At 42.5% G+C, this 14,029-nt stretch overlaps 1 protein-coding gene across 7 annotated transcripts in view; it reads right to left on the bottom strand.

The window, feature by feature from the left end:
- Positions 1–14,029, bottom strand: part of Tfdp2 (transcription factor Dp-2 (E2F dimerization partner 2)) — a 121,929-nt gene that overhangs the window by 39,390 nt on the left and 68,510 nt on the right. For 3 of the 7 annotated variants that reach the window (XM_005407749.2, XM_013506255.1, XM_005407752.1), the window contains 3 exons: positions 12,422–12,525; positions 4,932–5,053; positions 3,362–3,409 (listed from right to left, as the gene is read on the bottom strand). In XM_005407749.2, coding sequence (XP_005407806.1) covers positions 3,362–3,409; positions 4,932–5,053; positions 12,422–12,525 — 274 coding nt within the window. Of the gene's footprint in view, positions 1–3,361; positions 3,410–4,931; positions 5,054–12,421; positions 12,526–14,029 lie in introns of those variants that run through there. The other 4 variants (XM_013506254.1, XM_013506256.1, XM_013506257.1 and 1 more) reach the window with 3 other exon arrangements.

Below are 14,029 nucleotides of genomic sequence, written 5' to 3'. Positions count from 1 at the left end.
GTAAATGAGTACAAAGAAAGAATGCAGCACTACTGAACTAATTCCTTCTACTCATTTAAGACAGGAATAAAGAAAACAATACACAGCAATCTTTGTGGTTTTGTTGGGGTTGGGGGTGAGAAATACTATAGAAAAGTTACACTTAAAAATAGCCGGGCAGGGGCTGGGGATTTAGCTCAGTGGCACAGCGCCTGCCTAGCAAGCGCAAGGTTGTGAGTTTGATTCCCGGTACTGGAAAAAAAAACAAAAAAAAAACCACCCCCAAACAAAACAAACAAACAAACAAACAAAAAATAGCCAGGCATGGTGGTACGTACTTGTAATTGCAGCATCCTGGGAGGCTAAGGCAAGAGGATTGTAGATTTTTGTTGTTGTTTTGTTTCTTTTTGGTACCAGCAATTGAACTCAGGACCTTGTGCTTGCCAAGCAGGCATTTATACCACTGAGGTATATATCCCCAAGCTGAGGATTGTAGATTTGAGCCCAGTCTGGGCAACTCAGCAAGACCCTGAGACTTTTGTTTGTTTTGGATGGTACAGGGGGTTGAACCCAGGGCCTCTTGCATACTAGGTAAGTGCTCTACTGATGAGCTACAGCCCCAGCCCAAGTTTTTGGTTGGTATGGTATTAGGGATGCCTGACCAGCAAAGTCTATACAAATATCTGAAATTCGAAACATTGCTGGTCCCAAGCATTTCAGGTAAGGGATAAATAAATCAATTAATTAACCCCCCCCTTTTTGTTTTCTGAGAGCAGCCCTCACTATTAGTCCAAACTGACCTTGAACTTTTGGTCTTTCTGCCTCAGCCTCCCAAGTGCTGGGATTATAGGTGTGAGCCACCAAGTCCCACCTGTCCCAATATATTTAATCTAGCACTTTCATATGTGATCTTTAGGATTCACTTATGAGAGTAAAAAGAATCTTGTTTGAAGTATGTAGGTATCATAACCACTGAATAGTTTGCTTATCTATGTATACATATAAATGGTACTAGGGCTGGGGATTTAGCTCAGCGGCACAGCGCCTGCCTGGCAAGCGCGAGGTCGTGAATTTGATTCCCGGTACCAGAAAAAGAAACCAAAAACCAAAAACATATAAATGGCACTATAAATTAGGTCCAGGGCTAGGGCATGCTACGTATGTGCTCTAGCACTGAACTGGGCCTCCAGCCCCAAGAGTTCCTTCTGTTTTTTGTTTTGTTTATGCTTTTCTTTGGAGATAGAGTCTCTGTTATTCAAGTTGGCGTTGAACTCACTAGTCCAGGGTGGCCTTGAACTTATGGCGACCCTCCTGCCCCAGGCTCCTGAGTGCTGCGATTACAGGTGTGTGCGATTATGCCCAGCCCCACACTGTCCCATTTTTAAGAATTTAAACATTGTTAAATACACTATAAGAATCTGTATGAATCTGTACTGCTGCCTTTCCAAGGATACCACCAAGAAAGACCAATGAGGTTGAAACAGGACTTCCTACCAGAAAGAAAAGAACATTTCATCATATATTTCTATATAATACAATTCTTCAGATGTGATTTGGTCTTTTCAAAATAGTTAAGAACCTCCAGTGTACAGCTGTAGTTCTAGCTACTTAGGGGGCTGAGGCAGAAGGATTCCAAGTTCAAAGTCAGCTTGGGACACTGCAAGATCGTGTCTCAAAGTAAAATGAAAAGGGCTAGGGATGTAGTTTAATGCTCCCTGGTGCTGAAAACATGAAACAAAACATGAAATGGTCCAGATCCAAGAAGCAAGCAACAGATGCCACTAAGAACAAAAGCGGCGCTGGCGTCATGGAAGGGAGCACACGTCCTTCGTGTACTGTCCCGAGGGCTCACTGCTGGACTCCGGGCCTCACGTAAGTGCTGCACAGCGGAGCCACACCCCAGCCCCTAAGCTGCTGGTTCTTAAGGCTGGAGCTAAATAACTTGGGTAGGAACTTTTATTGAATAGATCACGAGTCATTCTGATGTACAACCAGAATAGAGAACCACTGTGCTAATACGAGGTGTGATTGAAATACAAGGCAAGGGGCTGGGGATACAGCTCAGTGGCACAGGGCCTGCCTGGTGAGCACAAAGTCCTGAGTTTGATTCCCAGTACTGCTCCCCCCCAAAAATTGAAAATATATATATACATACAGTAAATGCTTAAATTTTTTTATTTTTAATTGTTTTTGTAGTCATGTTTGCCATACATAATGATTATACTGATTGTGGGGAGCTGGTACATGCACATAACATGTCTTAATTATTTATCCTCCTCTCCCCATGTTTAAATTTTTAAAAATTTATTGGGGCTGGGGATTTAGCTCAGCGGCAAAAGCGCCTGCCTGGCAGGTGCAAGGTCGTGAGTTCGGTTCCCGGTACCGGAGAAAAACCCAAAAAAAAAAAAATTTATTAAAGTAAGAGACACATTGCCAGTAATCTTCCTCAAAATACCCACCGCCCCCACACTTTGAACACTCCTATCCCGTTGTTCCTGCCACTGTCGAAGCCGTTCTGGAATCCTCTGGAGCAGTGAACGCTGCTGCTGAGCACCGTCCCTCCGGAAGGCGGCTACGGGGTCCTCAACTACCACAGCTGGCACCGGGACTCCCAGCTCTTCCCCAAAGCCAGTGACCGCGCACAGCAAATGCTGCGCATGGCTTCAGGACACCGAGGGAGTCACGAGGGCACAGCCACGATGCTCCCGAGGCAGGACTTCCAGAACCAGTTCAGGAAGTGGCAGGAATGATGGGACGCAGTGCATTCCAAGCAAGCGGGAGCACTTTGAGAGGGGTTAACGGCAATAAGTTACCTATTACAATAACTTTTTAAAAAATGTAAGCATTCATTGTATTTTTGGATCATACCCCATTCTTTTAAGGAAAGGTGGTATCATACTCAATGTAGGACTTAAGAAACAAAGAGTTTATCATGATCTATAAATATTTTCAGTAAAACTTGTTTTTTGTTTTTTTTTTGGATAGGATCTCACTATGCAGTGCAGCCTGGCTTGAACTTGCTTATGTGGCCCAGGCTGGCCTCTAATTCATGGCAATCCTCCTGCCTCAGCCTCCTGAGTGCTGGGATTCCAGGTGTGAACCCAGCTAGTAAAACTTGCTGAAAAGTTTGGGACTGAGTAACAAGGATTATTCGCTTTGGCAGGTGTTAGCTCCAAAGGGGAGGAAAGGGATTAGGTGACATAGCAGCATTACAGGATAATTTCTATTAAACCATACAAATATTATGATGAAGAATGGAGACTACAGAAACTAAAGGAAGTTAGTTACATGAAGGAAGACATCTCATTACTTATTACAGTGGAATTACTTTAAACCGCTTTCTACATAGTAGAATCCTAAACATTTTTACCCTCATACTCACCTTTCTGAAAAATCAGATTCTATAAATTCTCTAGCCCGTTTTCTATCACTAAAAAGACAAAAAGATAGCATAAACATAACACATAAACATAACTGCATTGCACGAATAACTTATAATAACTTGTCTAATTCTAATTGAATATATCAAGAGACAAAAACAAATACAAAAGGTAGGCACATAATATAAAGACTTTATTTTATTTTTGAGACAGGGTCTTACTACGCAGTTCAGGCTGGCCTTGAGCTCACTTTGTAGCCCAGGCTTGTCTTGAACTCAAAATGATCCTCCTGCCTCAGCCCGCCGAGTGCTGGGATTACAGGCATGCGCCACCATGCCTGGCAAAGACTTCATTTTGTCATGGGACAAGACATGACAACTCATTAATCATTAAACTGGAGAGAGCTCAGTGATTGTTTAGGGATGATAACATTTCAGTTTTACAAATGAGGCTCTGCGGACCTCTTCTGTGGGTATCTGAGCATGCAAGCATGTGTATGCATGTGGATTAAAGCCCTTGGTCAGGACTGGTATTTCATTAATTCACTTATTCTTGAAGCGAGGAGATTCTTATTGAACCAAAATTTAGCATTTGCTAAAACACACGCCGCATACACAACGGGGTGCCCAGTGCAGTGGGTCACCATGTAAATAACTAAATAACTTCTAAAGTGACAAAGGAGCTCTTGAGTTATTTATTGTAACATTTTTCTTTTTACAGGACGGGTTGCTAAAATGATAAGGAACGGGAAAAGGCCGGCAAGGGTATTTTACAGACAAAGATGAAACACTCGGTACGGCAGTAAGGTAGCACGTGAGTACACAGAAGGGATGCTGGCTGGCTCGCCAAGCGCTGCGAAAAACCGAGGGAGAAGCTGATGGAAGCTGTAATGCATCTGGCCTCTTTTTTCTTGGTTCTCGTTCTGTTAAGACAGTAAGAGCTGACAGGGAAGTTTTCAGAATAAACAACATTTTTGTAACCCATTTCTTATATGTTAAAACAATATAAATATAGTTTTTCTATTTCCAAAGCAGCTAAAAGTTGTAATTATAAGAAACAGCCCTATTCAGAGTTTTAAAAAGTCCAAGGACTCAGTTACAAGTTACTGTACTATTTTTCTGTGTAAAAGTAGGTGTAGCCAGGCATGGTGGCAAATGCCTGTAATTCCAGCACTCTGGAAGGCTGAGGCAGGAGGAGTCCCAGCTGTAGCCCAGCCTGGGTAACTTAGCAAGACCCTGTGTCAAAGGGCTGGAGACATAGCTCAGTGTGAAGGTCACAGTGGGCAGGTGTTGCATTACAGATAATTTATATCTGAGACAGAAAGTAAAATAGGTGATCTTTTTTTTTTTTTTTGGTTTTTCTCCGGTACCGGGAACCGAACTCACGACCTTGCGCTTGCCAGGCAGGCGCTTTTGCTGCTGAGCTAAATCCCCAGCCCCAAAATAGGTGATCTTAAAGGAAAAACATTAGTTTTTAAGAACTGGGCTGAAATAAAACAGGAAGAAAACAAGACAGCAAATAGGCCAGAACTGTGTTGAAGGTCTTGGAAATGGTGATCTGTAACACTCTTACCTGGGAACCCAGCCAGCAGCTTCTGCGATGTGCGTCTGAGTGACCATCGCGGGTGCAGGAGTGTACGGGCTCCCGATCAGAACACTTCCTGAACTGGTGAGTCTCTGTGGTGTGCTTATAATCTGCAGAGTGAGGAACAAGACGATTTAGGGAGAATTTGTAAGAATTTACCAGGTAACGTTGGTTGTTAACCAACGCATGAGGAAACTTTACTATCCAAAAAGCATTAACTATCAACCATCTAAAATAGAATAAAAAATAATAAAATATAAATAGTACCTTTGATTTACTTATATTCTATGATTTTCTTGATAGGGGCTTGAGTCACAGTCCCACTATGTACCCCAGAGGTTGGCCTCAAACTTTTGATCCTCCTGCCTCAGCCTCTTGAGTACTGGGATTATAATCAAGTGCCACCAGGCAGAGCTCTAATACACTAGGATCATAAGGCACAAATATTTGAATATTGACATGAGGTTACAATGCAGGCACCAACAAGTAACAATCTGGATGCAACTGAACAGCAATTAAGCAGGCAACTAACAATGTCTTAAACCAGAAAAACGAAAAGCTTTGAGATTAAAGAAACAAGCTAGGATTACTCAGCTATAAAGAAAGATAAACTCGAGGCTTTCATAGGTAAATGGTCACAACTGGAGACCATACTCATAAGTGAAATAAATCAGACCTGCATGTGCAAGCACCGCATTGTCTCACTAGTGTAAAACCTGAAAGAGTGAATAAATCTAGGAGGTATGAGAGACATTGAGAAACGAAAGGAAAATGCTCAAGGATAAAGGGCAACTGGGATGGGGGAAAAGAGAAAGGAAAGGAGAAACTTTGTACGTACGTATATACAGGACAGCTAACATAGTTGAACGACTGTCTTCTATTTCTTTGTCTGTCTTTGTCTTTCTAAGTGCTGGGATTATACACATGAACCACGAGGCCTCCACACTTCCTGACATCCCCAGCTTCAATGAGACACAGTACTTATAGGCAGAGAAAGCGTCTTACTCACTTACGTCTCTGGTAGGGCTAAGCACAGGGCTGGAACACACTGGAAAAGCACATTTACTGAACTGAGACAGACGACTCAATTTTTAAATTGATGGGTTTTTTTTTTCCTGACACAGTAGAAACAGTTACGCAAAATGTAGTAAGAAAATGTGACGTAAAGGACACAGTTCTCACCAATCCCTGCATCACACTTCAAAACATTCTCTGTAGTGTGGGCTCTGGGCTGGGCAGTTTAGGAAGGAAAATCTGAATACGTGACTAGCGTCTTGTCTATTCCTAAAACAAGATCAGCCACCATGCTACACTAAGCACTCAAACGCACCTTGTACGTATTATTGCTAAGGCGTTGCTTTTCTCCATTACGAGCCGCCAATATTCTTGGTTTTACGTGATTTAAAGGGCTTTGTAGGAAAACGAAAAAGGGGGGATAGGAAACAAACAGAAAAACTGGTTATGCACATCGAGGCTGACTGTCAAAATGAATCGCTTCGTTCTGGCCTACTCCTCGCTCACTGTCAGACTGTCTGCTGACGTTCCTCGTTGATCCAAGAGTGATTATCCACACTCATCCTTTTTCTTAGCATGGTACGCAGTAATTCCTCAGCAAACTAAACAGATGATAGATCTGAACAGGAAACACGAATCCAAAGTGCATGTGAACTCCTGAAGTTAAATAATGACAGCCTTAAGAAACAAAACAAAAACTGGTCAGGCACAGTGGTGGGTGCCTGTAGTCTCAGCTATTCCTGAGAGGCTGCGGCAGGTCACGTGAGCCCAGGAGCTCAAGGCCAGCCTGAGCAACAGAGCAAGACAGTTTCAAAATTCAGTCTTGACTAAATATAGGATTTAGAGGAATATTAGTTTAGAGACATGGTTTATATCTCTAAAATTCCAAATGAATAGGGGAGGTAAAAACATACTTTTCTAACCTTGGGATTTTCTTTCCCACAAAAAAACCTCCAGAAACCCTAATTAAAATGTAAATATCTGGTTCTCTAGACTGCCCACTGTTAGGTTATAAAAATCATAGAGGAGGGCTGGGGATATAGCTCAGTGGCATAAGCGCCTGGCCGGCATGCGCAAGGTCATGAGTTTGATCCCCGCTACCGCAAAAAAAAAAAAAAAAAAAAAAAAAATCAGGGAAGTTGAATGGCAAGCTGAAGATTTTTCTGCTCGCAATCAAAATATTTTATGTACTGCTGCCATCTACAGTTAGAAAAGCCTGGAGCATAAGTATTGTGAAGGTTAAAAAGAAACTGTAAAGTATTATGTTAAAAGATTCAGCTGGGCATGGTGGCACATGACTGTAATCCCAGCACTCAGGAGGCTGAGGCAGGAGGATTGTTTCAAGTTCGAGACCAGCATGGGCTACAAAGTGAGCTCAAGGCCAGCCTGAACTGCATAGTGAGACCCTGTCTCAAAAAGATGAAAAATAAATAAATAAATAAAAGATTGTATTACTTGACAAAACCTTGGATTTAATTGAAAGCAACTAGTTTTTATATTCTGAAATAAGAAAGCCATGACTTTATCTCATATATAAATCATAAAATATTCATCTCTATATGATAATCTATAAGAGCTAAGTACCTCAAATTAAGTTACTGCCAAACTAATTTCTATAACTACTGAAAATGTTTTTCTTGGTGTCTCTGAAATTCCTATCTATCATTAAGATTTGACTTCCAAGAGACGTGAAGTTAAACGAGCAAGTAGAGAAAGAGGACTGGAAGAAGCAGATGAGTGAGATTTTATCCAAGAATTCTCTAACTGAACAAGAATGTTTAGAAAGTGATGAAGAGTCAGGTGCAGTGTTGCACGCCTGTGACCCCAGCACTCCGGGAGCTCTGGACAGGAGGACTGCTGAGTTCCAGGCCAGCCCAGGCTGCACAGCCAGATCGTGTTTCAAAAGATCAAACAAACAAACAGAGACCAGAAAGAAGACAACCAGGAAATGATTCTAACTGGGCTTCTCAGTCTCCTCAGAATGCTACCATGAAATACCTCAGGGTAGGAATTTATGAATAGCATAAATTTACTGCTCACTGTTCCAGGGAATGCGATGTCTGAGGCTGCACATCAGCAGATTCGGTGTTTGGTGAGGGCTCTCCACTTTTTAGAGGCTGTCTTGCTTCGGCATTCGGTCCCCTCTGGGCAAATGGGGCTGGGGTTCCCAGCGATCTCTTTTATAAGGGTCCTCACCTCACCCACCCCTCAGGACTTAATCACTTCCCCTAAGGCCTCACCTTAATTTAGTATCCCACAATAGCATTACACTTCAAACCCTGCCCCTAAATTCAGGTCTGTCTCATATGCAAAATGTATTCATTGCATCCCAATAGCTCTATAAATTTTGTAAAGTGCTATAATCCTAATTTGTCCCAGCAACACAAAGGGTCAGATCACATTCAAATCAGATATGGGTGAGACTCGAAGTGCCATTTGTCCTAGGGCAAATTAACCTGCTGTGAGCCTGTGAATCCAAATGCTTCCAAAGTACAAAGGTGAAGCCGGCGTGGTGGCACAAGCCTGTAATCCCAGCTCTCGGGAGGCTGAGGCAGGGGGATCATTGCGAGTTCGAGACCAGCCCGGGTTACAAACTGAGCTTAAGGCCAGCCTCAACTGCAGAGTAAGACCTTGTCTCAAAAGGAGGGAAAAAAAAGTACAAAGGGGAAACAGAGTGTAGGCATTTTTATTCCAAAAAGAAGAAATTTTTAAAAAGGGGAAAAAAAAGGATACTAGGTCTTGACCAAGCAGAAAACCCTATGGAGGGAATATTAAACCTGGGGCTGGAGAGTCATTTCCGGTGACTTGATGCCCTGCCTTCTGGACACGCTAGGGTAAGGGTGGAGCCGTCAAGGTGCCCGGGGTCCCACCCCCAGGTTTGGCCCGCACTGCAGAGCTATTTGTGAGTCTCATACCTGTGGCTCAAGGGGCCACTGGGAGGAAGCTAGCGAGGGCTCTACAGGGGCCCCCTCTCTGAAGCAGCTCTCTGCTTGGGCCCTGGGGCTTTGAGGAAGAGTCTTGGAAATGCAGCTGGAAGCAGCCCGGGCTCCAGGGCTAGGCAGCCCTGGTGGAGATGGCAGCGTCGCGGACACCCTCTTAAGGACTGACTCCTGAGGCTGCTCCCCACGGGGCCCACCGCAGGAACACATGGAATGAGGGCTGTGGAAACATTTGGCTGGTACAGGCTTTTTTCTTTCAGTACTGGGGATTGAACCCAGGGATTTCTCACCGGGCTTCTTTTGAGATAGGGTCTTGCTATGTCACTAAACTGCCCAGGATGGGCTCAAACTGATGATCTGCCTGCCTCAGCCTCCCAGAGTGCTGGGATTATGTCACCACATGCTGCCGCTGAACAGACTTTGGGCAGTGCCTACCAAGGTCCCCCAAGAGCAGAAGCTCGGGGCTCACAGGAATCTATCAAAAGGTCACCTGGCCCCACCTCCAGGGTCCCTCCAAAAGAGCTTTCCATCCTTTAAAACCTGAGCAGGCTGAGAACTTTCCAAATCTTTAAGTTCTGCTTCCCTTCTAATTATAAATTCCATTTATGATTTTCTCTCTTCTCAGATTTTCTTATAATGTGACATGAAAGAAACAATGCCCCACTCTTAGAACTTTCCTTCAGATTTCTCCCGCCCAGTATGTTATTTCATTGCCCCTAAGCTCTTCCTTCCACAAAACACTAGGGTGTGAACACAGTTTAGCCAAGTCCTGTGCTGCCCTGTAGCAGGGATGCCCTTCCCCGAAGTTTCCAGGAACTCCACCCTGGGTTCACATGGGACCGCGAGGGACAGGCCAAGGACAGAACTGGTCTCCACAGCTCCTTCCCAGTCCTCCTCGGAGCCACCCTTTAAGGTCCACTCATAGAGGCTCTGCTGGCCTCCACTGGGACGAAGTTCCAAGCCATTTCCACACTCCTGGAGTTTGTCCGAGCAGCACCCGCCTCTCAGGCCCAATCTGTCTTTGTCCACTATACCAAAACACTAACAGGTAATCTACAAACAGAAATTTCTTTCTCACAGTCCCGGAGGACGGGAAGTCAAAGGTCCAGGAAGGCACTCTTCCTGTCCTGTGTGCTCGCGGCAGGATGGACAGAAGTGCTCCCCTCAACTTCCTCAGCAAGGGCCCCAACCCGTTCCCAGTGCGGAGCCCTCGGAATTAATCACTTCCCGAAGTCTCAGCCTCCACCTCATCACCGCGATGGGGATCAGGCGTCAACAAGAATGTGAAGGGGTCACTCTCAGATGGGGTTTGTAACAATCAGAACCCCACCTGTGAGCTCAGAACTAAACAAAGCACCCCAGAAGTAGGGACAGATTAAGGCCTTGGGTGGGCCGGTTTAAGGGAGAACCCAAGTCTCCCTCCTCCTGCACCCCTCCAATCTGAGGTTCACAGTAACTCAGTTAGTAGCGTCCATGACTCTGATCACTGCCAGAGTGAACCGTTTAGGGCTTACATACATATTTGTTCAAACTGACAAGGGAAGAAAAGTTATGCTTCCAAAAGAGGAATTTAAATTTGAGTCACAGCATCAACTAAAATACCAATAAAAAAAAGTCTTCTCAAAATAGGAGTACTGTAAAGGCCAGACTCAAAAAAGTCTATGTTTAATTTTAGGGCTTATACAATTATATTTCGAGGCTGGGCATGGTGACACACACCTGTAACCCCAGTACTCAAAAAGGCTGAGGCAGGAGGACTGCCACGAGTTTGAGGTCAGCCTGGGCTACACACATAGCAAGTTCAAGACTAGACTGAACTAGACCCTATCTCAAAAATCCAAAACCAAAACAAACGAAAAAATAGATATTTTTAGATATTTACACATTTATTTATGTATTAAGATAGACTGAAGTCAGGTTGTCTTATCCACTCACACTTTCAGTGGGTGGGCAGGGGCAAATGCTTGGCAAATGTTTGAACATATACCCTGAGCTACCTTGAAATGGGGACATTTGTTTGAGCTTCAGTCTCTGTGAGGTTGGAGCTGGATTACATTCTTCACATACTTACAGTAAATGGTGTTTTATCTTTAGCTTGAATTCCACAGATGATTAACAGTCCTCCACTGACCAAGGAAAATGTCATGTCTAGAATGTCATACAGACTTTCTGAAACCATTAAATTTGCTTGTTCTGAAACCATTACATTTGTTAAAAAAAAATTTTTATCTAAATAACTTTGCATTTAAAACACAGTCCACAATATTGTACATTATAGGCAAAATTCACCCTTATGGCTCTCAAATGAAAAGACATAAACACTGACGCTAAAGAATTATTCTTAAACTGGGCATGGTGGAGCACGCCTACAATCCCAGCACTCAGGAGACTAAGGCAGGAGAAGCACCGTGAATTCAAGGCCAGCCTGAATTGCATAGTAAGATCCTGTCTCAAAAAGACCAAAAAAAAGAAAAAGAATTATTCTTTAAATGTTTAAGCTCTTTTTCGGCGGTGGAAAAGGTTATTTAAATTAGGTACAATCTTACAATAGCTGAATTCAACTTCATTTAGAAGTAAAATTTTCTGTCCTTTTTTCTTTCTTTCTTTTGCCCTACCTCCCTCTGCCTCTCTCCCTCTGTGCCCCCCACCTGTGGCCTTTCATTGAGCTATACACCCAGCCTTTTTTCATCCTGAGATAAGACCTCACTAAATCACTGTATTGCCCAGGCTGAGAGGATGTGCAACCCTCCTGCCTCTGCCTCCCACAGTGCTAGGATTACAGATGTGTCCCCCATGCTGGTTTATAAGTAAGACTTTCTGAAAGTGCCACATACTTCAAGCTCTAGCAGAATTAATGACGGCCGTTAGAGAAACACTTAACTATTCCTTGCACATTATTTCTACTGCTAAAGATGAATTAGTGTATTGTTTTTCCCCAAATGTCCTCCAGTGGAAAGCTTTTCCAGCTAATAGTTCCAGCTACAGAACCAGCTATAGAATTAACTACAGTTCATATATTCAGTTTCTATGAGACTATTTTAGGGAAGAAAAAGTTATAGAAAGAAGAAAAAAGGAAGCCAGGTATGGTGGCACATGCGTGTAATCCTAGCACTCAGGAGGCGAAGGCAGGAGGATTGTGACTTTGAGGCCAGCTGGGCTTTATAAAAGATCCTGTCTCAAAACAACACCCATGCCCGCAAAAGAGAAAAGATATAAAGCATAACAGACTGAGATCAATTTGAACAACTAAAACCAAGAGAAACCTTATATAAGGAGCAAAAATTTTACTCTTAAACCCCAAGAATCCACAGATTCAAGTATGTGAAAATCAAACACTGCCGAGCACAATGTCTTTTTTCTAAGACTTGTATCCATTACCATCAGATAAAACAAAACGTTTTTTAAAGGTGACTATGACAACTGAAATCAACTTGGATACTTGACTAAACAGCTTCAGCATCATTATCCTTTAAATCAGTTGCACCTAAGCACAGTTCCAGTTCTAAGAGTTGATAATTTTCTTACCATTTGGGGTCCAACATTCACATTTATTGGTCCTAAGGTTTTTGGTAAAATCTTTGTTGGTGAGTTGGTGCTGGAAACTGGAAATGCAACAAATGAAATGTTACCTGAAATGATATTAAAACAGTCAGTGTGCTGCAACATAAAGGCCACCTCCTGTGCATGTACACCCAGGGTCCTCCCCGCCTTTGCTAAAAGTAGTTTCCGAGTACTTTAAGCAGCAGATTATAAACTAGAGGACTTACTGAACCCATTCTAACTGCTTTGCTACAGTGAATACGGTTACTTCTGTAGAATAACTAATCTTACTTATAAGAAATACATTAAAAAATAATTCCAGACTATTTCACAATTACTGACTGGACTTACAGAGGATTTGTTAGAGAAAGAACATTTAGAGAATACATAATGCAAATCATAAGTTTATATGAAGAGCTGGGAAATAAGCTTCTTTTTTTTGAGATGGGGTTTTGCTATGTTATGTAGGCTGGCCTCAAATTCACAAATAGCTGGCATTACAGACACGTTAACAACCCCAGCTGGAGAAATTTAATCCGTTTATACAACTAAAACCAAGAGAAGCCATATAAGGCCACAAAAACTTTAATAGGACCCATCAAGAATTCATATGTCATAGAACCAAAAAGAAAAAGTATAACGTGAAAAGAAAGCCCAGGTGTGGTAGTGCATGCCTGTAATCACAGCACTCGGGAGGCTGAGGCAGGAGGATCACTGTGGGCTCAAAGCCAATCTGATCTCAAAGGGAGACTGTCGTCCCTCAAATAAGAAAAAACAAAACAAAACAAAAACCTTCAAATTTATCATGTAAAATATTTATACTAAAAGCTTATATATCTTCAAAATGTCAATCTGACAGGTTTTAAAATTTTATAATATTATGGCAAAAAACAATGCTGATTAGGTGATGCTAAAAGCATGGGTTCTATACAGTCATTTCTATATAATCATTTTATATTCTATACAATCATATTATATTCTATATATATACATTCTATATAATCATTTTCAAATTATTTCAATTTTTTTTTTCTTTCTTCCTATTTTTGTTTTTTGAGTCAGGGTCTTACTGTGTGATTCAGGCTGGCTTTGAACTCACTACGTAGCCCAGGCTGGCCTCCTTGAACTCACAGTGACCCTCTTGCCTCAGCCTCCGGAATACTGGGATTACAGGTGTGCACCACCATACCCAGCTTCTACACTCTTTCAATTTTTTTCTTCCTGTTCCAGTCTCCCATGAATCTGACTTTTTTTTTAATTAACTTTATTGGTACACTGTAGATATACATAATGATCACATTCATCACAGAACTGTGCTTGTACAAGACATTTGATTCTTTCTTCCTCAATCTCTTCCTCCTCCTTATTTACAAAAGCTTTGTTTCCATTTTTTTCCTTCTAGTTTCCTTAGAAAAATTTTCACTTCCTTACTTTTCCCTTCCTCTTCCCCATTTGAACATTTTCTCCCCATTCCCCAATATCTGTCATACATTTTGATCCTAATTTACCCTTTCATGGACCAGGGATATAGCTTAGTGGCACATGCCTGGCAAGCGCAAGGTCCTGAGTCCAATTCCCAGTACCACAAAAAAA

This window comes from Chinchilla lanigera, unplaced genomic scaffold, assembly GCF_000276665.1.
Source record: "Chinchilla lanigera isolate Chin_1 unplaced genomic scaffold, ChiLan1.0 scaffold00107, whole genome shotgun sequence".
NCBI classification, from domain to species: Eukaryota; Metazoa; Chordata; class Mammalia; order Rodentia; family Chinchillidae; genus Chinchilla; species Chinchilla lanigera.
This window is presented reverse-complemented; position numbering and strand designations above follow the sequence as displayed.